The following is a 25,331-nucleotide window of genomic DNA, read 5'->3' as shown; positions in this document are numbered from 1 at the left end:
CCCTCTCTGTATCCACACTCAGAGGAACGTACAACAACAAAAGAAACATTTGATCGAAACTATTTATTTGAATGTCTATCTACTGTATCCCTCGCTCCCTTTCTCTCTCTCTCTCTCTCTCTCTCTCTCTCTCTCTCTCTCTCTCTCTCTCTCTCTCTCTCTCTCTCTCTCTCTCTCTCTCTCTCTCTCTCTCTCTCTCTCTCTCTCTCTCTCTCTCTCTCTCTCTCTCTCTCTCTCTCTCTCTCTCTCTCTCTCTCTCTCTCTCTCTCTCTCCCTCCCTCTCTCCCTCCCTCCCTCCGTCTTTGTCCCTCCCTCCCTCCCTCCCTCCCTATCTCTCTGTCTCTAGAACTAGCAGACCTGGAAGCAGCGCAGCAGGGAATGTAAATCAGTGGCGGCTGGTGGGAGGATCTATAGGAAGACAAGCTTATTATAATGGCTGTAATGGAATAAATGGAATGGTATCAAACACATCAAACATATGGAAACCACATGTTTGACTCCATTCCATTTATTCCATTCCAACCATTACAATGAGCCCATCCTCCTCTAGCTCCTCCCATCAGCCTCCACTGATGTAAAGATAAAGTTTGATTGTTTGCGTTTCATTGACATCCAAACTCTCTTCTCTACCCAGCTGTCTGTCTGACAGCGAGAGAGCAGAGCGGTACTTTATCTGAGGCCCATCTGGTGCCACATGAGGATTCCTCCTCTTATTCCTCTTTGAGTAATAAAACGCCTGCTCTTTTTGGCCGTAGCAGGGGCTGGTTGATTGACAGGTCCAGGGTTTGATCTGATGGATGGGAGTGTTAGGACTTGTTCCGGTCTGAAGTGTCAAGCTCCGCCTGAGGAGTTGAAGTTGCTCCCCTCAGTCTTCCTGTCAGTATGGTCAGGAATATTGATGTTCCAGATGCATCTGGCTGGCCAGGGTCCTTGGTCTGTGGACCGTGTTTCAGACCCTGTAGCTCGATAAGATGATAGCACACCCCTATCCCCTCACAGCAAGCCCCAACACACACACACCCACCCTCTGCTCTGCTTAATCCTCCATACTTCACTCCCTCTTTCACGTCAGTTTCTCTCTCACTTTTCTGCCCGGTACCTCTGCAGCCAATCAGAGAGCAGAACCCGGTTCAAAGCCACCCCCCGCCACCCCCCGCAGCGGTGCCCTGTGATTGGCCAGAAGCTCCCAGATCTGGAGTCTGACAGACAGAGCTCTCTCTGGAGTGAGATCTGAGCTGTGTTCCGTTCCGAATAAACGTCAGGAAAAGATGGGGAGAGGAGAGGGAGGGGCACTGTCGAGTGTGCGTGTGAAATGTCAGAACGAGTGCGTGTATGTGTGCGTGCATGTATGTGTGTTTGTGTGTGCCCGTTCCTCTATATCTCATACTGTATGTGTGTAAGCACTTGTATGCTTTTGCATGTGTGTGACACAGAGAGAGAGAGAGAGAGAGAGAGAGAGAGAGAGAGAGAGAGAGAGAGAGAGAGAGAGAGAGAGAGAGAGAGAGAGAGAGAGAGAGAGAGAGAGAGAGAGAGAGAGAGAGAGAGAGAGAGAGAGAGAGAGAGAGAGAGAGAGAGAGAGAGAGAGAGAGAAGGGAGGAAGGGAGAGATCCAGGCCATTGTCTGGTCCAGGCTGGGCAGTGGATATGAGGACAAAGCTGGCTGCCATTACAAAGAGCTTCCTGGGGTTATAATCTGCAGCTTTGGCTGCTCTCTGCTCACCGTGCCTCGTTTTTCTGGAATGTTCTTATTCAGAACCAGGGCTCACACACAGACACACACACACAGGATTAGCATGTAAGCCTTCCATAGAGAGCATTATTATACAAATAGTTCCTCTCATTACAGAGGCTATTGACCCAGATTATCACTGTGCTACCAGTAGACCAGAGTCAGAGGCTAAACACTAGCTAATGTTAGCACTAGCTTCATCTAGCTGCATCAGTCAACAGAGGCTGCTTGAGAGTCAGAGGCTAAATTCTAATGGCTGATGTTAGCGCTAGCTGCATCATCATCCCTCACACACATGTTTAGCTTGGCTGTTCACGTTCAGTGCTGCCGTCTCTTCACTGATTGGGCCATGGGCAAGGTTAATGATAATTGCAATGCAGGTGCACCTCTCTATCTCTCTCTCTCTCTCTCTCTCTCTCTCTCTCTCTCTCTCTCTCTCTCTCTCTCTCTCTCTCTCTCTCTCTTGCTCTCTTGCTCTCTCTCTCTCTCTCTCTCTCTCTCTTTCTCTCCCTCTCTCTCTGAGGCATAGTGCTTACATTTGAATTAGTGTATGGGTGATATAGTGCTTGATTGTGTTGTAAATTGGGGGAGAGCAGCAATTTGGATGCTTTGAGCTAATTAGCCGGTTAGGGCAAAACGATAATTAGCTTGGTAGGGCACTCAAATATTGTGCAGAATATTAAGTTGAATACTGTCAGTATTATACTGCACCTGTGATGAAGCCATTTCATTGGCTGATGCAGGTGCTTGATTATATAGCTGTCTTTACCAGTCTGCCCTATGTGATGATAACATTATCAAGGGTGGCCTTTAAAGTGTCCCAGTATTGTGTGTAAGTAAGTAGCCTTGACTTGTGCGAGCCAGAACGGCTCATAGGAGCAGAAGTCTATCTCCTGTTTCTGTAGCGTGAAGCAGCTTGATGTACAAGTAAACCCCCTGGACAGGACACTAGTCTATCGCAGGGCCTAACCCCCAATCTATCTCCTTAATGCTGAGTGCAAAGCAGAGACGCATCGGCTCCCATTTTTACTTAGTGTGACTCGGCTGGGACCGAACTCCCAACCTTCCAATCTCAGGGCGGACACTGTCACCACAAGACCACTCCCTATTCTCTCCATCAAAGACACTGTACCCATAGAAGACACTGAGCAGTGTTTTGTAGTGTAAATATTTGGTTGTGATTAATTGTATGTATGGTTTCCTAGAAACAAGGATGGCTCAACATACCTCTTTGGCTCAACTTACCTCTTTGGCTCGACATACCCCTTTGGCTCAACATACCCTGTTGGCTCAACATACCCCTTTGGCTCAACATACCCTGTTGGCTCAACATACCCCTTTGGCTCAACATACCCCGTTGGCTCAACATACCCCTTTGGCTCGATTTACCCTGTTGGCTCAACATACCCCTTTGGCTCAACATACCCTGTTGGCTCAACATACCCCTTTGGCTCGATTTACCCCTTTGGCTCAACATACCCTGTTGGCTCAACATACCCTGTTGGCTCGAGTTACCCCTTTGGCTCAACATACCCTGTTGGCTCGAGTTACCCCTTTGGCTCAATTTACCTCTTTGGCTCAACCTACCCCTTTGGCTTAACTAACCCCATTCTCCAATTGTATTGAGTATTTTCAAGTGGCAGTAGAAAGCACCCTCTCAGACAGAGAAAATGGGGTGATATCAAACACATTGCCAACAGCAGAAACCTCTTTATTTGTTTACCATTCTTCCATATCTGAAAGATGGATGAGATATCTTTAATGTTTAAGTCGCTCTTTATTTGAACTGAATGTACTGAGAGTAAGCACTCAAAGAGCATTGTCCTCAGCTAGCTGGTATAGAAGTGGAGGGAGGGAGGGAGGGAGGGAGGGAGAGAGGGAGGGAGGAGGGAGGGAGGGAGGGAGAGAGAGAGAGAGAGAGAGAGAGAGAGAGAGAGAGAGAGAGAGAGAGAGAGAGAGAGAGAGAGAGAGAGAGAGAGAGAGAGAGAGAGAGAGAGAGAGAGAGAGAGAGAGAGAGAGAGAGAGAGAGAGAGAGAGAGTTGAATGAACCAGACTCAGTATAGAGCCTTGTTGTTGCATAAGCTGATTTTGTGTGAATGAATTATGAATTAATGAATTAATGAATCCCTAATGGGATTAATTGACACATAAACAAACATTACAATAATTCACTGTGATAATTCAGTGATAATTCTTCAGTTTTTCTCTGCAGTGCGCTCTGCATAAAGAGTGAAAAATAAATCAATACATAATAGTAAAAAAAGTTATCCAAGCAATAATTATATCCTTAGAGCAGTAAAATAATAATTTAAAACATAAATAATAATATATACACTACCGGTCAAACGTTTTAGAACACCTACTCATTCAAGGGTTTTTCTTTATTTGTACTATTTTCTACATTGTACAATGATAGTGAAGACATCAAAACTATGAAATAACACATATGGAATCATGTAGTAACCAAAAAAGTGTTAAACAAATATATATTTTATATTTGAGATTCTTCAAATAGCCACCCTTTGCCTTGATGACAGCTTTGCATACTCTTGGCATTCTCTCAACCAGCTTCATGAGGTAGTCACCTGGAATGCATTTCAATTAACAGGTGTACCTTCTTAAAAGTTATTTCTTAATGCGTTTGAGCCAATCAGTTGTGTTGTGACAAGGTAGGGGGGGTTTACAGAAGATAGCCCTATTTGGTAAAAGACCAAGTTAATATAATGGCAAGAACAGCTCAAATAAGCAAAGAGAAACAACAGTCCATAATTACTTTAAGACATGAAGGTCAGTCAATACGGAACATTTCAAGAACTTTGAAAGTTTCTTCAAGTGCAGTCGCAAAAACCATCAAGCGCTATGATGTTTCATGAGGACCGCTACAGGAATGGAAGACCCAGAGTTACCTTTACTGCAGAGGATAAGTTCATTGGAGTTACCAGCCTCAGAAATTGCAGCCCAAATAAATGATTCACAGAGTTCAAGTAACAGACACATCTCAACATCAACTGTTCAGAGGAGACTGTGTGAATCAGGCCTTCATGGAGAGTGAAGGAAAGTGATGGAGTGCTGCATCAGATGACCTGGCCTCCACAATTCCCCGACCTCAACCAAATCGAGATGGTTTGGGATGAGTCGGACCGCAGAGTGAAGGAAAAGCAGCCAACAAGTGCTCAACATATGTGGGAACTCATTCAAGACTGTTGGAAAAGCATTCCAGGTGAAGCTGTTTGAGAGAATGCCAAGAGTGTGCAAAGCTGTTATCAAGGCAAAGGGTGGCTACTTTGAAGAATTTGATTTGTTTAGCACTTTTTGGGTTACTACATGATTCCATATGTGTTATTTAATGGTTTTGATGTCTTCATTATTATTCTACAATGTAGAAAATAGTAAAAAATTAAGAAAAACCCTTGAATGAGTAGGTGTTCTAATACTTTTGACCGGTAGCGTATATAGATAGATAGATAGATAGATAGATAGATAGATAGATAGATAGATAGATAGATAGATAGATAGATAGATAGATAGATAGATAGATAGATAGATAGATAGATAGATAGATAGATAGATAGATAGATAGATAGAGTCTGTTTTAGGGAACAACAGTATAATGTATTGTTGTTGTCTATCAGAGATGAAGAAAGACAGATTGCTCTGAGTGAAAGTGTCTGAGAACACGCTAGCTGAATGTGATGGGGAACGTGTGAGTGAATGTTTTTGTAAGCATATGTTGATTTGAGAAGATGTACAGTATACAGTGGGGAAAAAAAGTATTTAGTCAGCCACCAATTGTGCAAGTTCTCCCACTTAAAAAGATGAGAGAGGCCTGTAATTTTCATCATAGGTACACGTCAACTATGACAGACAAAATGAGAAAAAGAAATCCAGAAAATCACATCGTAGGATTTTTTATGAATTTATTTGCAAATTATGGTGGAAAATAAGTATTTGGTCAATAACAAACGTTTCTCAATACTTTTTTATATACCCTTTGTTGGCAATGACACAGGTCAAACGTTTTCTGTAAGTCCTCACAAGGTTTTCACACACTGTTGCTGGTATTTTGGCCCATTCCTCCATGCAGATCTCCTCTAGAGCAGAGATGTTCTGGGGCTGTCGCTGGGCAACACGGACTTTCAACTCCCTCCAAAGATTTTCTATGGGGTTGAGATCTGGAGACTGGCTAGGCCACTCCAGGACCTTGAAATGCTTCTTACGAAGCCACTCCTTCGTTGCCCGGGCGGTGTGTTTGGGATCATTGTCATGCTGAAAGACCCAGCCATGTTTCATCTTCAATGCCCTTGCTGATGGAAGGAGGTTTTCACTCAAAATCTCACGATACATGGCCCCATTCATTCTTTCCTTTACACGGATCAGTCGTCCTGGTCCCTTTGCAGAAAAACAGCCCCAAAGCATGATGTTTCCCCCCCCATGCTTCACAGTAGGTATGGTGTTCTTTGGATGCAACTCAGCATTCTTTGTCCTCCAAACACGACGAGTTGAGTTTTTACCAAAAAGTTATATTTTGGTTTCATCTGACCATATGACATTCTCCCAATCCTCTTCTGGATCATCCAAATGCACTCTAGCAAACTTCAGACGGGCCTGGACATGTACTGGCTTAAGCAGAGGGACACATCTTGCACTGCAGGATTTGAGTCCCTGGCGGCGTAGTGTGTTACTGATGGTAGGCTTTGTTACTTTGGTCCCAGCTCTCTGCAGGTCATTCACTAGGTCCCCCCGTATGGTTCTGGGATTTTTGCTCACCGTTCTTGTGATCATTTTGACGCCACGTGGTGAGATCTTGCGTGGAGCCCCAGATCGAGGGAGATTATCAGTGGTCTTGTATGTCTTCCATTTCCTAATAATTGCTCCCACAGTTGATTTCTTCAAACCAAGCTGCTTACCTATTGCAGATTCAGTCTTCCCAGCCTGGTGCAGGTCTACAATTTTGTTTCTGGTGTCCTTTGACAGCTCTTTGGTCTTGGCCATAGTGGAGTTTGGAGTGTGACTGTTTGAGGTTGTGGACAGGTGTATTTTATACTGATAACAAGTTCAAACAGGTGCCATTAATACAGGTAACGAGTGGAGGACAGAGGAGCCTCTTAAAGACGAAGTTACAGGTCTGTGAGAGCCAGAAATCTTGCTTGTTTGTAGGTGACCAAATACTTATTTTCCACCGTAATTTGCAAATAAATTCATTAAAAATCCTACAATGTGATTTTCTGGAGATTTTTTTTTCTCAATTTGTCTGTCATAGTTGACGTGTACCTATGATGAAAATTACAGGCCTCTCTCATCTTTTTAAGTGGGAGAACTTGCACAATTGGTGGCTGACTAAAAACTTTTTTTCCCCACTGTATGTAGTGTTGAGCTGAGGACTGATGGAGCATCCCCATGTCCTTCTCTCTTCTGGTCTCACAGTCTCTCCCTTTTCTCTCACATCTCTCTCTCTCTCTCTCTCTCTCTCTCTCTCTATATATATATATATATATATATATATATATATATATATATCTCACACACACACACACCTATCCCCCCTGCATGTTAACTAACTCACCCTCTCCCCATCCCGCTTTCTCCAGATCTAATCTGATGCCGAGGCTGAAGGAGTCTCGCAGCCACGAGTCGTTGCTCAGCCCCAGTAGTGCTGTGGAGGCCCTGGACATCAGTATGGAGGACGAGGTGCTCATCAAACCCGTTCACAGCTCCATCCTCGGACAGGACTACTGCTTTGAGGTGAGGAGGAGCACAGTCATAGAAGGGCATGCACACACACAAGCACACACACACACGTACATTAAAGAGATACTGCTATTATATGCTACCGTACCTGTAGACTTCCAGTCATTGCGCTAACACTAGTTAGCAACGAGAAACTACCTCTAACTTCCATCATACTGCACGCAGAGACATACAAATAATATCCACGAGTTTATCTGACTCTGGGAAAGTAGAAAATTGCCAGAATCTCGCAGTATCCCTTTAAGCGCGCGAACACACACACAAGTGTACACACACGCATGCACTCACAACATCTAGGGCCAAGGACTACGTTTACAGTTTTACATTTAGCAGACACATCCAGAGCGACTTACAGGATCAATTAAGGTAATTTGCTCAGGGATTCGGACCATCGACCTTGCGGTTGCTGGGCCAACGCTATTAACCGCTAGGATACCTGCCGCCGCAAGTTAGTTTCTGCAAATACACAGACACACAAGTACATACACGCTTGTATGACCAATGTGCTTTATCCTGGGCCAAGATACTGCTTACATGAGAGAGATAAACACTAGACACACATTCAATTGAACATTCACCCACACAAGACACCTGACAAGGCACTCTTCATTAAGAGCACCCTCTCACATACACACACACACCACAGGAGCACTGCCTTGAGGTGAGCACCAGTAACCACACACACACACACACACACACACACACACGCACGACGCATACACACACACAGCAGGACCCAGGTTCTAAAAAGAGCCCTGATGGCAGTAGACACGGTTCTGGGAGGAGAGGAGAGTGACTAAGCACTCTTTGAGCTCTTTCTGTGAGCAGGTTGAGAGTTAAAAATAACCAGCCACTCTACCATGAACTGAAGAGACTTTCTCTTATTGCGATCACTCTCATCGTACATGACTCTTTCTTTCGCTTGCTCTCATATCCACTCTCTTGTATTCATCTGTCTTCCTCTCTCTCTCTCTCTCTCTCTTTCTCTCTCTCGCTCTCTCTCTCTCTGTCTCTCTCAATTCAATTCAATTTAAGGGCTTTATTGGCATGGGAAACATGTTAACATTGCCAAAGCAAGTGAAGTAGATAATAAACAAACGTGAAATAAACAATACAAATTAACAGTAAACATTACACTCACAAAAGTTCAAAAATAAGAAATACATTTCAAATGTCATATTATGTGCAAATAGTTAAGGTACAAAAGGGAAGATAAATAAACATAAATATGGGTTGTATTTACAATGGTGTTTGTTCTTCACTGGTTGCCCTTTTCTTGTGGCAACAGGTCACACATCTTGCTGCTGTGATGGCACACTGTGGTATTTCACCCAATAGATATGGGAGTTTATCAAAATTGGGTTTATTTTCGATTTAGTTGTGGGTCTGTGTAATCTGAGGGAAATATGTGTCTCTAATATGGTCATACATTTGGCATACTCTCACTGTCTCTCTCTCTCTCGCTCTCTCTCTCTCTCGCTCTCTCTCTCTCTCTCTCTCTCTCCTCTCTCTCTCTCTCTCTCTCTCTCTCTCTCTCTCTCTCCTTCTCTCTCATGTCCGACCACTACCGAGTGCTTTATCCAATTGCATTATTCAATGATTCCTCATTCAGCTCCACCAACCCTTTGTCAGACACCTTATCTGCCAGCACAATGTGTGTGTGTCAAGATACGATTGATTGTACGATAGTAGTGTGTTTCCTCTTGTTAGTCTGTGTATATCTTGTATCATGCATTGGTTCCCCATGTATGAAGGACAGTAGTCACAGTGTTGTGTTTCTCTGGGTTTCAGGTCACCACCTCAACAGGAAGTAAATGTTTCTCCTGTCGATCTTCAGCAGAGAGGGACAAATGGATGGAGAACCTGAGGAGAGCCGTCCACCCCAACAAGGTGAGACCAGGGGACTGAGGTCTAATGTTACAGAATGTTGCAGATAGAAATGCAACGATTAGTGGATTGGATTGATTCCAATCTTCTAGTTCAAGTACAAAGACAGAGACAGAGACCGTCTGGATTCCAATTCCATCACTCAGCTTAACTCAACAAGGGGCCCGGGGAAGATAGCAAGTGACCTGATTGGAACGGAGCAATTGAGTCAGACACTTAGACAGACAGAGAGTTCAATCATCCACACTGTTTGGTATTGTACTGTACATCTGCAGTGGCAGCACCCCCAGCGAGCCAGAGACACAGAGCCGTGGGAAACACAGTCAGAACACTCACCAGATTGTCAAACAGAGTACCCAAAACTTTTCCTTTAATCACAACAGCGCAGCAAGATGGCAGGCAAGCGGCTAACATATGGCTCCCCGCGTCAAGCCAAGAAATAATGCAAATCTGACAGCACACTCCCGCCTTCATCTTTGATTATTTAGCAAATGACTTGCTAATTCGAATTTTAAAGAAGTTTACCCAAAATCCAGAAACTCCCAAGTGATTCCATACATTGAAACTAGTTCGGTGAAGTTTTCCCTCTCCCCCTTTCTCTCCCTGTAGTGCTGTACTGAAACAATTGCAAAAATAAGTCACGTGACTCCTGACGTTGCTGGATGCAGGCCTCGCTCTTCTCCGTTGTAGTCAGCTACATAAAATAAATATATAAAATAATCGCTACATTTTAGGTGGAAAATTTTAGGTACACATTTCGTGACTCAAAACCGATACTTTTGACAAAAATAGCTAATTCGCCCATAGGCTTTCAATAAAACAATGAATTTGTCCACATTTCTGAATCATTAATTCACTGGCAACAGAGCAGAGCGAGGCCTGCATCCAGCAACATCAGGAGTCATGTGACCCATTTTTGCAGATGTTTCAGTACAGCACTACACGGAGAGAGAGGGGGAGAGGGCAAACTCCACTGAACTAGTTTCAATTCATGGAATCACTTGGGAGTTTCTGGATTTTGGGTAAAAGTCTCCTTTAAGAAAAAAGTTAGGCAATAACCTTGACGTTTTTTTTTTCTTCTCAAAAGACTTCTGGCAGGGATATGAATCTTTCCATCTCTGCCTCACAGGTCTTTCATTATTTAGTGATTTTCCACAGATTAGATACAGTGTAGGTTTGCTTGTTTGTCCGTAAACATTGGCGCTTGAAACCAACGTTAGAACGTTTTTGAAATGAGAAAAGGGGAAAAAGTATTTGTAGTGGGTGTTAAATAACATGCAATATCCAAAACAGTCTGAAAGCCATTTGCTGAGTTCTATTCATGAGATAGTTATCATTTTACTGGTTCCATTAAATTAAATTAGCATAATGAACTGTATTTATATGCAGAATCTACCATGCAGTACCATTAACATATGCATTTTAATCAGCTATTGATCTACTTATTAATATGTAACGTCTTAATTACCCGTTATAAATTATGCTAAACTCCAGCCACACGCCCTGCACTCCAGTGAGTCTAGCTTTAATCAAGCACACCTCAAGTATTTTTTTTATATTTTACAGTGGTGGAAAAAGTACCCAATTGTCATACTTGAGTAAAAATAAATATACCTTAATAGAAAATGACTCAATAAAAGTGAAAGTCACCCAGTAAAATACTACTTGAGTAAAAGTCTAAAAGTTTTTGGTTTTAAATATACTTAAGTATCAAAAGTAAATGCAATTGCAAAAATATACGTATCAAAAGTAAAAGTATAAATCATTTCACATTCCTTATTTTAAGCAAACCAGACAGCACGATGTTCTCTTTCTTTTTTTTTATGGATAGCCAGTGGCACACTCCAACATAATTTACAAACTAAGCATTTGTGTTTAGGGAGTCCGCCAGATCAGAAGCAGTAGGGATGACCAGGGATGTTCTCTTGATAAGTGTGTGAATTGGACCATTTTCCTGTCCTGCTAAGCATTCGAAATGTAAGGAGTACTTTTGGATGTCAGGGAAAATGTATGGAATAAAAAGTACATTGTTTTCTTTAGGAATGTAGTGTAGTAAAAGTTGTCAAAATTATAAATAGTAAAGTAAAGTACAGATACCAAAAAAAACGACTTAAGTAGTACTTTAGAAGTACTTTGCACCACTGATATTGTAGATATGTTGCTGTCATTTTTTCTTTTTTGGAAGGCTCAGAATCTACAATGTTTAGAGAGAGAAGCACCACATTCCCATAGAAACCTTGGGTAGCACCAACATACCTGCATACTATTTGAGATATGTATTAGATCCAGGTCTGGCTACCGTTGACCCTAACCTCTCCCCTTCTTTCTCTCAAGTATTTGAACGTATTTGAGTTACAGTCATTATGTACTAAAACCTAGACCCAGGTCTGGGATCCACCCTGTTCCTAACCCCCCCCCCCCCTCTTTCTATCCCCAAACAGGACAACAGCCGTCGGGTGGAGAACATGCTGAAGTTGTGGATCATCGAAGCCAAGGACATTCCGGCCAAGAAGAAGTACTTCTGTGAGCTGTGTCTGGATGACACACTATACGCCCGCACCACCTGCAAGCTCAAGACCGACAACGTCTTCTGGGGCGAGCACTTTGAGTTCAACAACCTCCCGGCTGCCAAGAGCATCACGGCCCACCTTTACAAAGACTCGGACAAGAAGAAGAAGAAAGACAAGAACAACTACATCGGACTGGTCAACATCCCAGTCGCTGCGGTGACGGGGAGGCAGTTCATGGAGAAGTGGTACCCTGTAAGCACGCCGACGCCCAACAAGGGGAAGACGCCGGGGCCGATGATTCGGATCAAGGCCCGCTACCAGAGCATGAACATCCTGCCTATGGAGATGTATAAGGAGTTTGCAGAGTATACCACCAATAACTACATGTTGCTGTGCTCCGTGCTGGAGCCTGGCATCAGTGTGAAGAACAAGGAGGAGATGGCTTCTGCACTGGTCCATATTCTACAGAGCACCGGCAAGGCCAAGGTAGGAACCTAGCGATCTTAAAGATTACTCATTCACACACACATTATTGTAAGTAAGCATGTGACAAATACAATTTGATTTGATTTGATTTACTTTTGTTTTACAAATGTTTCGGTTCAATTCGCTCTCAGTGTTTCCTGTCTAAGAATTTGCTCAAGGTATCAATTGCAACAGGAGCGTTGGCTAAGTAAGGTCAATGTCTGCCATCCTCTGTGCAACACACAGCTTTCAGAACTCAGCTTCTATTCTGTATTACAGTGGTATTCTATGTCACCGAGTTCAAACTGAAGGCAAGTCAAGGGCATGAATGTGGTCGAACTTGACTAAATGCTTGTTTTATATTTGACCTGGGCCAGCAGCTGTCTTAGCAGAGTCAGAGGCCAGACAGGTTATTTCCTGTTTATTTAACAGAGAGTCTTCACTTTTTCCTTTTAACCCCTAGTATTAGATCCCAAACTGCTGTTAATCCACCCTCAGTTCTCCTTAGTTCACTTTCCTGCAGGGTTGTAAAGCTAAGAGATGTTTGGGATGGATGTTCAACAGAACAGAACAGAAGAGAGGCGCTGGTGTTAGCTGTTGTGTTAGCAGGCCTAGATTATCCCACTGATGTGTTAGCATGGTGTTTTGGGCTTGTTTTGGGGTCATTTCAGAGAGATTATCTCTCATCCAGGTAGCAGTCTACACTCTACCACACTACCACACCCACTCTCTCTCTCTCAAGCTATCAAATTGGCTACCTATTGCAATGTCTATCATGAGTTGTACTGTATGCAACATTCATTGGCTGCTGCCTTGGTGAAAGGAGGGTTCTTTGCTCTTTTCTCTTTGTTATTTTCCAGTTGCCAAGGACAACTTGAGCACCAGCCAGCCAGGATGCTCTTGACATTGTCTCCTGAACAGAGCTTTGAAGCTCCCTGACTTTTTTTCTCTGACTGACTTCATCAGACTGCCATGATGAATGATTAGTACTTAAGAGGTCCTGCTGAGAGCTGCAGTAGACTTTCTCTGTCCCTGCACTGGGTTGGGTTGGTCAGACACACACACACGCTAGAAAGACACTATACGTCTCTGGAGAAATGGCCACACTGTTAATTAGACCTAATTAATTACAGTGTCCCTGAAAAGTGTTAAACCTTCGCCTCTCCCTTACTTCCCTCCTTCCTCTGCCTGTCGTCTCCCATGGAGACAGGTCGTAAACTTTAATACCAGCAGAGAGACACTGTTTCAAGGTTGATTTTCACCATGGATGGCTTCATGGGACAATGTCCTTGCAAATCTATACGTTTGGTGCATTACACAATCCTAACGGAAGTATTTCCTCATTCCCTCTACAAACGTTTATTATGAGCAGACTAATAATTGAAAAGCCAGTAAAAGCTATTAAAGGGATAGACAGAATCCAATGGATACATTTAGCCTGGTCAAGAATGTATTGACTGATTCATTAATTTACAGCTGTTGTCTGTTTGGATGTTAGTTCGGTTTGCTTCAGCTAAGTGGTCAGACAAACAAACAACCCTTTTCCTGCTGAAGATTTCTCAAAACAAAACAAATGACAGAAAACGTCTCCATAGAGGGTGCTGTGTGTCCCTTATACTGTTTTGAACATTTCATGTGTACACACATGCAGCACAGTTTCTTAGCTGTAGATTTCTGGAAACCTAAGCTACATCATTGATGGAGCACTACACAGATTGTAACCCACAGCACCACAACACACCCAACATATTCCCAACTAATAGTCCTAAAAAACATTCCAAAGTATATCAGACCCAGACTTATGAGGCTAAACCATGTGATGTATATTCATATCCATATTTATACTGTGTGGTTTGTCCTTTTACGAGCTGCAGATTAAGTCTTGGGCCAAACTCCCCTCTGCTCTACTCTACACAGTAGGTTGTGTTCCCTTTCCTGCTACATAATGTTTTGTTTTAGGAATAAAACTTAATTTGCTGGCTGTCTTTTTCATCCAGGTCTATGATTACTCCCTGGCCACAGCAACCAAATACTTATTTACACAATATACTGTACCAGTCAAAAGTTTGGACACACCTACTCATTCAAGGGTTTTTCTTTATTTTTACTATTTTCTATATTGTAGAATAATAGTGAAGACATCAAAACTATGAAATAACACATATGGAATCATGTAGTAACCAAAAAAGTGTTATACAAATCAGAAATATATTTTAAATAGCCACCCTTTGCCTTGATGACAGCTTTGCACACTCTTGGCATTCTCTCAACCAGCTTCATGTGGAAAGTCACCTGGAATGCATTTCAATTAACAGGTGTGCCTTCTTAAAAGTAAATTTGTGGAATTTCTTTCCTTCTTCATGCATTTCAGCCAATCAGTTGTGTTGTGACAAGGTATACAGAAGATATACCTATTTGGTAAAAGAACAAGTCCATATTAAGGCAAGAACAGCTCAAATAAGCAAAGAGAAACGACAGTCCATCATTACTTTAAGACATGAAGGTCAGTCAATACCAAACATTTCAAGAAATTTGAACATTTCTTCAAGTGCAGTTGCAAAAACCATCAAGCGCTATGATGAAACTGGCTCTCATGAGGACTGCCACAGGAATGGAAGACCCAGAGTTACCTCTGCTGCAGAGGATAAGTTCATTAGAGTTACCAGCCTCAGAAATTGCAGGCCAAATAAATGCTTCACAGAGTTCAAGTAACAGACACATCTCTTTGCTGGTGACACTGTCAGTGATTTATTTAGAATTCAAGGCACACTTAACCAGCATGGCTACCACAGCATTCTGTGGCGATACGCCATCCCATCTGGTTTGGTCTTAGTGGGACAATCATTTGTTTTTCAACAGGACAATGACCCAACACACCTCCAGGCAAAGCTTCTGTGTTGGTTGTTTTTACCCTCACACTCAGTAACAGCCTCTAGATATTATGTCTGGCTGTTTTCCACTGACTGTGCTGATGTAGCGTCTACAGAGCACGTGTAGACATGTTTATCCTCTACCAGTCCATTTCTACTCACACACACACACACCACACATACACACGTGCACTCACTCACACACACACACACACACAAACAAACACAAACACACACACACAAACACAAACACTAAGCTATTTCCAGTCCCTTCATCCATCACCACCCTGTTGCTGATTCTAATAATGTGAAGTCAGTTGTGGTATGGTTAGAAGCGTTTGCTTAAGAAAGCGTGGATACAGACTCTCCTCCGTGGTGCATCACAATCAGCAGGGTAATTATAATTCAGTGCCTGAGGTGAAGAGACAGATCTATGACCTGCCCTGTCAGAGAAAGTCTCCCTCTCTCTCTCTCTCTCTCTCGCTCTCTCTCTCTCTCTCTCTCTCTCTCTCTCTCTCTCTCTCTCTCTCTCTCTCTCTCTCTCTCTCTCTCTCTCTCTCTCTCTCTCTCTCTCTCTCTCTCTCTCTCTCTCTCTCTCTCTCTCTCTCTCTCTCCCTCTCTCTCTCTCCTTCTCACTCCCTCTCTCCCTCTCTCCCTCTCTTTCTCTCTCTCTCGTGTACACGGTGTATAGTCTGTGGTGACAGGGCTGTGTTGTGTCTGTGGATGTGTGTTGGGTTTAATCACAGTCTTGGGAAGGAAGGAGGTGTGTGGGAGGGGGGAGAGAGACTCTGGTGATTACAGTGTGGTTGTTAATAGCTGCTGCTGGTGGTTGTTCCAGGTGATGATGATCTGCATTAGTATTCTACGCTCTAAACACAGTGTTCTCTTTTTGTATCGCCAAACGTGTTGTAATTAGGAACCAAGGATGTTCTCCTTGAGTGCTTTCACTCTCTCACTTTCTCTCTCTCTATTTCATACTCTCTCTCTCTCTCGCTCTCTCTCTCTCTCGCTCTCTCTCTCTCTCTCTCTCACTCACTCTCTCTCACTCTCTTTCTCTCTCACTCTTTCTCTCACTCTTTCTCTCTCTCTCTCTCTCTCTCTCTCACTCTCTTTCTCTCTCTCACTCTCTCTCTCTCTCTCTCTCACTCTTTCTCTTTCTCTCTATCTCTTGCTCCCACTCTATCTCTCTCTCTCTCCCTCCCTTTCTGATGCTCTTTCTTTCTGTTCATCTTTGTCTTCTCTCCCTCTCTCTCCCTCTCTCTCCCTCTCTCTCTCTCTCTAACGCATCAGTGCATTCCAAGGCCAGGAAAAGTCTTAGGGGATGCCATTGATGGTTCAGTATTGCCGTCCACCCAGACATCTTGGTTGTCACGGCAGTCATGCAATGCTGTAGGGGATGACGCACAAACACGCACACACATCACAAGACATTAAAGGGGTGGATGGAGGTCATTCCTTTGTGTTTATGCACGAGGAAGAGGACTTGTAATTGCTTTATCGAGGAGTTAGGAATGTTCTAGAAACACAAGGTCAGAGTGCTTCTCTCCATCCTTTCATTCCTCTCTCCATCCTTTCATTCCTCTCTCCATCCCTTCATTCCTCTCTCCATCCCTTCATTCCTCTCTCCATCCCTTCATTCCTTTCTCCATCCCTTCATTCCTTTCTCCATCCCTTCATTCCTCTCTCCATCCCTTCATTCCTCTCTCCATCCCTTCATTCCTCTCTCCATCCCTTCATTCCTCTCTCCATCCCTTCATTCCTTTCTCCATCCCTTCATTCCTCTCTCCATCCTTTCATTCCTCTCTCCATCCCTTCATTCATCTCTCCATCCCTTCATTCCTCTCTCCATCCCTTCATTCCTCTCTCCATCCCTTCATTCCTTTCTCCATCCCTTCATTCCTTTCTCCATCCCTTCATTCCTCTCTCCATCCCTTCATTCCTCTCTCCATCCCTTCCCTCAGGCAGCTTGTTCCAGTATCTGTCCCAACCAGCATGTTAGTGCACTCACGCAGCAGTGTTAGCCACACCACACAAACAACAACAACAACAACAGGGCCAACACCGGATTCAAAACTTAGAATCTTTCAATTTAAATTATTATATAAAATTCTTGCTTACCAATAGAATGTTATTTATATGGGGGATTCAATCTTCCCAGCTCTGCAGATTTTGCTGCGAAGAGACAGAATCATTAGATCATTTGTTTTGGTACTGTCCATTTGTAGCTTGTTTTTGGACACAGGTCCAGGAATGGCTAAATGATTACAATATTTACCTGGAGCTAACCCTGCAGATAGCACTACTGGGTGATCTGAAAAGTCATTGTCAATCGATCAATAACATAATAATACTATTAGCAAAAATGTTTATTTTCAATTCACAATCTGTAGAAACAATGAGAATAGAAAGGTTCAGAACTTTTGTAAGACATCACAGTACAGTTGAAATATAAATGGCAAATAGAAATCCTATATGGATGGTGTTAAAAGATAGATGGGAGGTGTTGAATGGAATTGAAGGATGGGACTAATAACAACTAACAACAAACAATAACAAGATAACTAATAATGTAAGCATACTGTGTCCATAATAAGTGTATGGGTTGTAGGTTGGGAGCTTTTGTGAAGGAGCACAGTTAGAAAGATATGGCATATAGAAGCAAACCGGATGGACATCATGAAAATGATCGGAGAGGTTGAGAGTAGAGGAAGTTCAGGAGAAAGAACAAACAAAATGTAATTATTGTAAAATTGACTGTGTCCATAAAATGTAGATAGTGGGTATGGGCTGGAAGTAGAGGCCTAGGCGTTGTTGTTCACTAGTTTACTCCAAGTGGGGAAAGGGTGGCGGGGTTGGAAAGTAATAAAGGGGAATATATATTTTTTAAGGATATGTATGTGTATGTATGTATGTATGTACAGTGGGGAAAAAAGTATTTAGTCAGCCACCAATTGTGCAAGTTCTCCCACTTAAAAAGATGAGAGAGGCCTGTAATTTTCATCATAGGTACATGTCAACTATGACAGACAAATTGATTTTTAATGAATTTAATTGCAAATTATGGTGGAAAATAAGTATTTGGTCATCTACAAACAAGCAAGATTTCTGGCTCTCACAGACCTGTAACTTCTTCTTTAAGAGGCTCCTCTGTCCTCCACTCGTTACCTGTATTAATGGCACCTGTTTGAACTTATCAGTATAAAAGACACCTGTCCACAACCTCAAACAGTCACACTCCAAACTCCACTATGGCCAAGACCAAAGAGCTCTCAAAGGACACCAGAAACAAAATGGTAGACCTGCACCAAGCTGGGAAGACTGAATCTGCAATAGGTAAGCAGCTTGGTTTGAAGAAATCAACTGTGGGAGCAATTATTAGGAAATGGAAGACATACAAGACCACTGATAATCTCCCTCGATCTGGGGCTCCACGCAAGATCTCACCCCGTGGGGTCAAAATCATCACAAGAACGGTGAGCAGAAATCCCAGAACCACACGGGGGGACCTAGTGAATGACCTGCAGAGAGCTGGGACCAAAGTAACAAAGCCTACCATCAGTAACACATTACGCCGCCAGGGACTCAAATCCTGCAGTGCCAGACGTGTCCCCCTGCTTAAGCCAGTACATGTCCAGGCCCGTCTGAAGTTTGCTAGAGTGCATTTGGATGATCCAGAAGAGGATTGGGAGAATGTCATATGGTCAGATGAAACCAAAATATAACTTTTTGGTAAAAACTCAACTCGTCATGATTGGAGGACAAAGAATGCTGAGTTGCATCTAAAGAACATCATACCTACTGTGAAGCATGGGGGTGGAAACATCATGCTTTGGGGCTGTTTTTCTGCAAAGGGACCAGGACGACTGATCCGTGAAAAGGAAAGAATGAATGGGGCCATGTATCGTGAGATTTTGAGTGAAAACCTCCTTCCATCAGCAAGGGCATTGAAGATGAAACGTGGCTGGGTCTTTCAGCATGACAATGATCCCAAACACACCGCCCGGGCAACGAAGGAGTGGCTTCGTAAGAAGCATTTCAAGGTCCTGGAGTGGCCTAGCCAGTCTCCAGATCTCAACCCCATAGAAAATCTTTGGAGGGAGTTGAAAGTCCGTGTTGCCCAGCGACAGCCCCAAAACATCACTGCTCTAGAGGAGATCTGCATGGAGGAATGGGCCAAAATAACAGCAACAGTGTGTGAAAACCTTGTGAAGACTTACAGAAAACGTTTGACCTGTGTCATTGCCAACAAAGGGTATATAACAAAGTATTGAGAAACTTTTGTTATTGACCAAATACTTATTTTCCACCATAATTTGCAAATAAATTCATAAAAAATCCTCAATACTTATGTCATGCAATAAAATGCAAATGAATTACTTAAAAATCATACAATGTGATTTTCTGGATTTTTTAGATTCCGTCTCTCACAGTTGAAGTGTACCTATGATAAAAGTTACAGACCTCTACATGCTTTGTAAGTAGGAAAACCTGCAAAATCGGCAGTGTATCAAATACTTGTTCCCCCACTGTATGTATATATATATATGTATATGTATGTATGTGTGTATATATGTATATATAAAAAAAAAACATATGGGGGATTGGAAGTGATGCAGACAATTACATTGATGGAAGTTACAATCTATCTGCAATATTAAGCTGATCTACCAAAAAAACAACAACAACAGGGCTTCATTGTGTTGGGGTGGCCCAGAGCATCATTCTCAGCATTCACTCTCCTGTTGGTGAAAATGTCTTCTCGTGGCAGGACTTAGTCTAAACTGAGTATTGATTGTACTCTTCTCCAGCCGCTGAGGAAGATGGCGCCTCGTCTCGTAGTAGAGGCTATTCACAATCACGACCCATGGACTTCTGGGAACGATTCTGGGAACGATTTATACTTTTGGTGGATAGAGCTCAGATGGCCACAGCGTATAGGAAACATCTTCTTCTGTTGTTATTGTTTCTGTTTTACTGCTCCTGGAGGTAAACGAAACTAACGGACAGTATTAAGTGGCACTTCGTCCATAGGAGCAGACAATCGGATAACAAATTCACCCTCCCTCTCTCTTCTATCTCTCCATCCCTCCATTCTCCCCTTCTTCCCCGCGTCGGGCCCCGAGCAGCAGAGTTCTCATTATTTAATTAGATGAAGTGAAAACATCCCCTCTTCTCTCTCAGCGCTCAATTTGGTCTTCGTGGGGCAGCAGCACTGCTAGTCTGTATGATTCATTGCTTCAAACCATGTGCTGCTTCGTGAAATCTCTCACACACATATACACACACCCTGCAAATCAGTGTCTCAGGGCACAAGATGGTTTTCTTGGCAGACAGCTACTGGGTCTTTAGGAGTGCTCTTGTTTAAGCTCTAAGCCTGGAAGATTGTAGTTGTTATTGTTAATAGTGAGTGAGATAAGAGTAAGGTTCAAATCAAATCACATTTTATTTGTCACATACAATACGAATACAACAGGTGTAGACTTTATCGTGAAATGCTTACTTACGAGCCCTTTCCCAACAATGCAGAGTTAAAAAGTAAGAAATAGTAACACAATAAAATAACGAGGCGATATACAAGGTGTACCGGTACCGGGGTACAATGTAGTTGAGGTGATATGTACATGTAGGTAGGGGTAAAAGTGACTAGGAAATCAGGATAGATAATAAACAGAGTAGCAGCAGCGTATGTGAAGAGTGTGAAAGTGTGTGTGTGTGTGTGTGTGTGTGTGTGTGTGTGTGTATGTAGTGTGTGTGTGTATATGAGTGTCAGTGTAGTACAGGGTTTCCCCATCTGGCGGCCCGCGGGCCAAATCCGCAGGTGATTAGTATTCCAAAGTATTCCCACGCATAATAGCGAGATATACACTCACCTGCCAGGTTATTAGGTATATAACCCCCCCACACACACACACACACGAAAATGAATCGCTCCAGTGAGTCATGTGGCCGTGGCCGTGGCTTGCTAAATGAAGCAGGCAGACAGGCATTGAGGCATTCAGTTACAGTTCGATTGAACGTTAGAATGGGCGAAATGAGTGACATAAGTGACTTTGAGCATGGTATGATCGTCGGTGCTAGGCGCGCCGGATCCAGTATATCAGAAACGGCCTCCCTCCTGGGCCTTTTCATGCATGACAGATGGAACGGGCTGTTCGCAGCATGAATTTACCGCCGTCCTATCTGCAGCAACTGCATGATGCTATCGTGTCAGCATGGACCAACATCCCTGTGGAATGTTTCTGACACCTTGTCGAACGCGCCAAATAATTCAGGCTGTTCTGGATGCAAAGGGGGGTCCGACCCAGTACTAGATGGGGTGTACCTAGTAAACTGGCCAGTGAGTGTATGTGATGTTTTAGTCAAGTATTATATCCATTTGGGCTATCTTGAGAGTCAATTTGCAGTCTACAAATTATTTGTAATTATGTTCCGGCCTCCCTGACCATCAGCTCAAGAAAGAATAGGACCATGGCTGAATCTAGTTGATGATCCCTGGTGTAGTATGTGTGAGTGTGTGGGTAGAGTTCAGTGAAGGAGAGTCAGTACAATAAAAAAAGGGGGTCATTGCAAATAGTCCGGGTAGCCATTTGATTAACTGTTCAGCAGTCCTATGGCGTGGGGGTAGAAGCTGTTCATGAGCATTTTGGTCTAGAACAGTCTATGACTAGGGTGGCTGGAGTCTTTGAGAATTTTTAGGGCCTTCCTCTGACACTGCCTGGTATAGTGGTCCTGGATGGCAGGGAGCTCGGCCCCAGTGACGTACTGGGCCGTACGCACTACCCTCTGTAGCGCCTTGCAGTCGGATGCCAATAAGTTGCCATACCAAGCGGTGATGCAGCCAGTCAAGATGCTCTCAATGGTGCAGCTGTATAACTTATTGAGGATCTGAGGGCCAATGCCAAATCTTTTCAGCCTCCTGGGGGGAAGAGGCGTTGTCGTGCCCTCTTCACGACTGTGTTGGTGTGTTTAGACCATGATAAATCCTTAGTGATGTGGACACCGAGGAACTTGAAGCTCTCGACCCGCTCCCCTACAGCCCCGTCGATGTGAATGGGGGCGTGCTCGGCCCTCCATTTCCTGTAGTCCACGATCAGCTTCTTTGTCTTGTTGACGTTGAGGGAGAAGTTGTTGTCCTGGCACCACACTGCCAGGTCTCTGACCTTCTCCCTATAGGCTGTCTCACCGTCGACGGTGATCAGGCGAACCACCATCGTGTCATCGGCAAACTTAATGATGGTGTTGGAGTCGTGCGCGGGAAAGAGATAAAGGAGTGATGAGAGAAGAATTGGGAGTGATAGAGGAGAGAGGAAGAGGGACAGATTGCATTGATTGGCAGCTTGAGTTTCACCTTGCAGTCAGAGCTGGAACTGGGGAGTGGAACAGCAGCGGACTGCAGGGGAAAAAACCCGCCCTAATGACCCATACCTTCGTAGAAGTCACAACTGGCACCATATCTAAGAAACAAATACACAATCACACACACACACACACACACACACACACCATGCACATTTACAAAACAGCAAACATACAGTACACCCCAAGGTACACCTCCCCCCATATCTGCAGGGAGCTGATGACATTGGGTGAAAGCCCTCCACCAACTATTGATAGGAAGAGGGAAGGGAGGGTTGATGAAGGGAGATAAGGGATGGAGGGAGGGAGGAAGAGGGGGGGGTTGGAGGGAGAGAGAGAGAAAAGAGGGGGGATAGAGGAGAGGGGGGATAGAGGAGGGGGGGTGTAGAAAACAAGGGGGGTAAGAGAGGGGTTGAGAAAAAAGAGATTACATCAACGATTCGTCCACTCCCCTACAATCCCAGCCCGGGGCTGTTAAGCCAAGGTTATTGATCGGACGAATCGTTGATGTAATCTCTTTTTTCTCAACCCCCTCTCTTATCCCCCCTGTTTTCTACACCCTACTAGCCATTTTTACAGTTGTCCAATAGCGTTATCACTGCAATTCCCAAAAGCCAGAACGCCATTGTCCTTGTCTTCACTCCATTATTGGAAAGGCTTCCTGTCTTGCCTTTGGGGGTTGATGGTGTACGTTATTAAACCCTATGCACGCCAGTGTGTCTCCTCCCCTAAAGCTATTGAATAATCAAACAGGGTCAACCACATACAAGGACAGGCCAATTTAAAGAGCGTGGACGTGGTGGAGGAAAATGCCAAGACTCTCGCTCGCTCACTCACTCACTCACTCCCTCTCTCTCTCTCTCTCTATCTCTCTCTCTCTCTCTCTCTCTCTCTCCACCTCCCCCCCACATTATCCCTAAGATGAGGCTGATTTGAGGCAACTGGTGAGAAAGGTCATTTTAGTTGGCTCTCACTCCTGCATTTCTCTGCCTCATTTTGCCATGGAAACGCCTTACAGAGAGAGAGAGAGAGACACATCTACATGCATCAACACAAGGAATTATCTTTTCTCTTCTTCTTAGCGAGGGACTCATTCGTGGGCTGTACTGTACCTACCTGGGATAACCATTTAATGTGATGCTCCAATCAAACACGGGACCGGAATGTGTTTTGGGTGTTAAGGTCTATTCAGTTTTGTGTGTATAATTAATTATTATTTGTGTGGGTGCTTTTATTTGTCCTGTAACACACTTGTCCAAGTGTGTAATGGAAATGTGTTTCTTTCAGAAAGCCCTGTCCATCCCATTGCCTTACAGTCACATATAACATCACAGATAGGGTGCGTGTGTGCGATAACTGCAGGGAGTGCGGTCATGGCCAGTGTCACCATTGTCCAGCGCCTTCCTCAAGGGCACAGAGACTGATTTTTCACCTTGCCGGCTCCGAGATTAGAACCAGCGACCTTTCGGTTACTGTCCCAACGCTCTTAACCTCGAGGCTACATGCCGCCCCCGGTGTGTGGATGTTTGTCCATGTTTTATTAATGTTTTGTAATTAGATGTATTTAATATGTACACCTGACGCAGGCAATGTCCAAGTCCTGATTTCTTCAGCTATCTGTTCTGTATCCAGCTCCTGTGCATGTAGCTACAGTTGAAGTTGGAAGTTTACATACACCTTAGCCAAATACATTTAAACTCAGTTTTTCACAATTCCTGACATTTAATCCTAGTAAAAATTCCCGGTCTTAGGTCAGTTAAGATCACCACTTTATTTTAAGAATGTGAAATGTCAGAATAATAGTAGAGAGAATGATTTATTTCAGCTTTTATTTCTTTCATCACATTCCCAGTGGGGCAGAAGTTTACATACACTCAATTAGTATTTGGTTGCATTGCCTTTATATAGTTTAACTTGGGTCAAACGTTTTGGGTAGCCTTCCACAAGCTTCCCACAATAAGCTGGGTGAATTTTGGCCCATTCCTCCTGACAGAGCTGGTGTAACTGAGTCAGGTTTGTAGGCCTCCTTGCTCGCACACGCTTTTTCAGTTCTGCCCACACATTTTCTATAGGATTGAGGTCAGGGCTTTGTGATGGCCACTCCAATACCTTGACTTTGTTGTCCTTAAGCCATTTTGCCACAACTTTGGAAGTATGCTTGGGGTCATTGTCCATTTGGAAGACCCATTTGCGACCAAGCTTTAACTTCCTGACTGATGTCTTGAGATGTTGCTTCAATATATCCACATAATTTTCCTTCCTCATGATGCCATCTATTTTGTGAAGTGCACCAGTCCCTCCTGCAGCAAAGCACCCCCACAACATGATGCTGCCACCCCTGTGCTTCACGGTTGGGATGGTGTTCTTCGGCTAGCAAGCCATCCCCTTTTTCCTCCCTTCCCTCCCTTCCCTCCCTTCCCTCCCTTCCTCCCTTCCCTCCCTTCCCTCCCTTCCCTCCCTTCCTCCCTTCCTCCCTTCCCTCCCTTCCCTCCCTTCCTCCCTTCCCTCCCTTCCTCCCTTCCTCCCTTCCTTCCTTCCCTCACTTCCTCCCTTCCTCCCTTCCTCCCTCCTCCCTATAGAAAGTGTTCCACTTTTACTTATTAGCACTGAAGCGAGGGAGGGGGGCGAAGGTGAGGAGAGTGAGAGCAAGGGAGGGAGTGGGGTAGAGAGTGAGGAATGACTGACCCAAAATTAAGAAAATTATTGACTATGAACAGACTAATTGAGCATAGCCTTGCTATTGAGAGAGGACGCCATAGGCAGGCTA

General features: G+C 43.8%; 1 protein-coding gene across 9 annotated transcripts in view; it reads left to right on the top strand.

Annotated features, from left to right (window-relative positions):
• Positions 1-25,331, top strand: part of LOC121582699 (disabled homolog 2-interacting protein-like) — a 203,612-nt gene that overhangs the window by 147,251 nt on the left and 31,030 nt on the right. For all 9 annotated transcript variants that reach the window (XM_041898714.1, XM_041898710.1, XM_041898709.1 and 6 more), the window contains 3 exons: positions 7,317-7,470; positions 9,268-9,366; positions 11,805-12,359. In XM_041898714.1, the coding sequence (XP_041754648.1) occupies positions 7,327-7,470; positions 9,268-9,366; positions 11,805-12,359 (798 nt within the window). In that variant the 5' untranslated portion in view covers positions 7,317-7,326. The remainder of the gene's footprint in view (positions 1-7,316; positions 7,471-9,267; positions 9,367-11,804; positions 12,360-25,331) is intronic.

Source organism: Coregonus clupeaformis, chromosome 15 (assembly GCF_020615455.1).
Source record: "Coregonus clupeaformis isolate EN_2021a chromosome 15, ASM2061545v1, whole genome shotgun sequence".
Lineage (NCBI taxonomy): Eukaryota > Metazoa > Chordata > Actinopteri > Salmoniformes > Salmonidae > Coregonus > Coregonus clupeaformis.
Note: the sequence above shows the minus strand (reverse complement) of the source record. Positions and strands in the feature narration are given on the sequence as shown.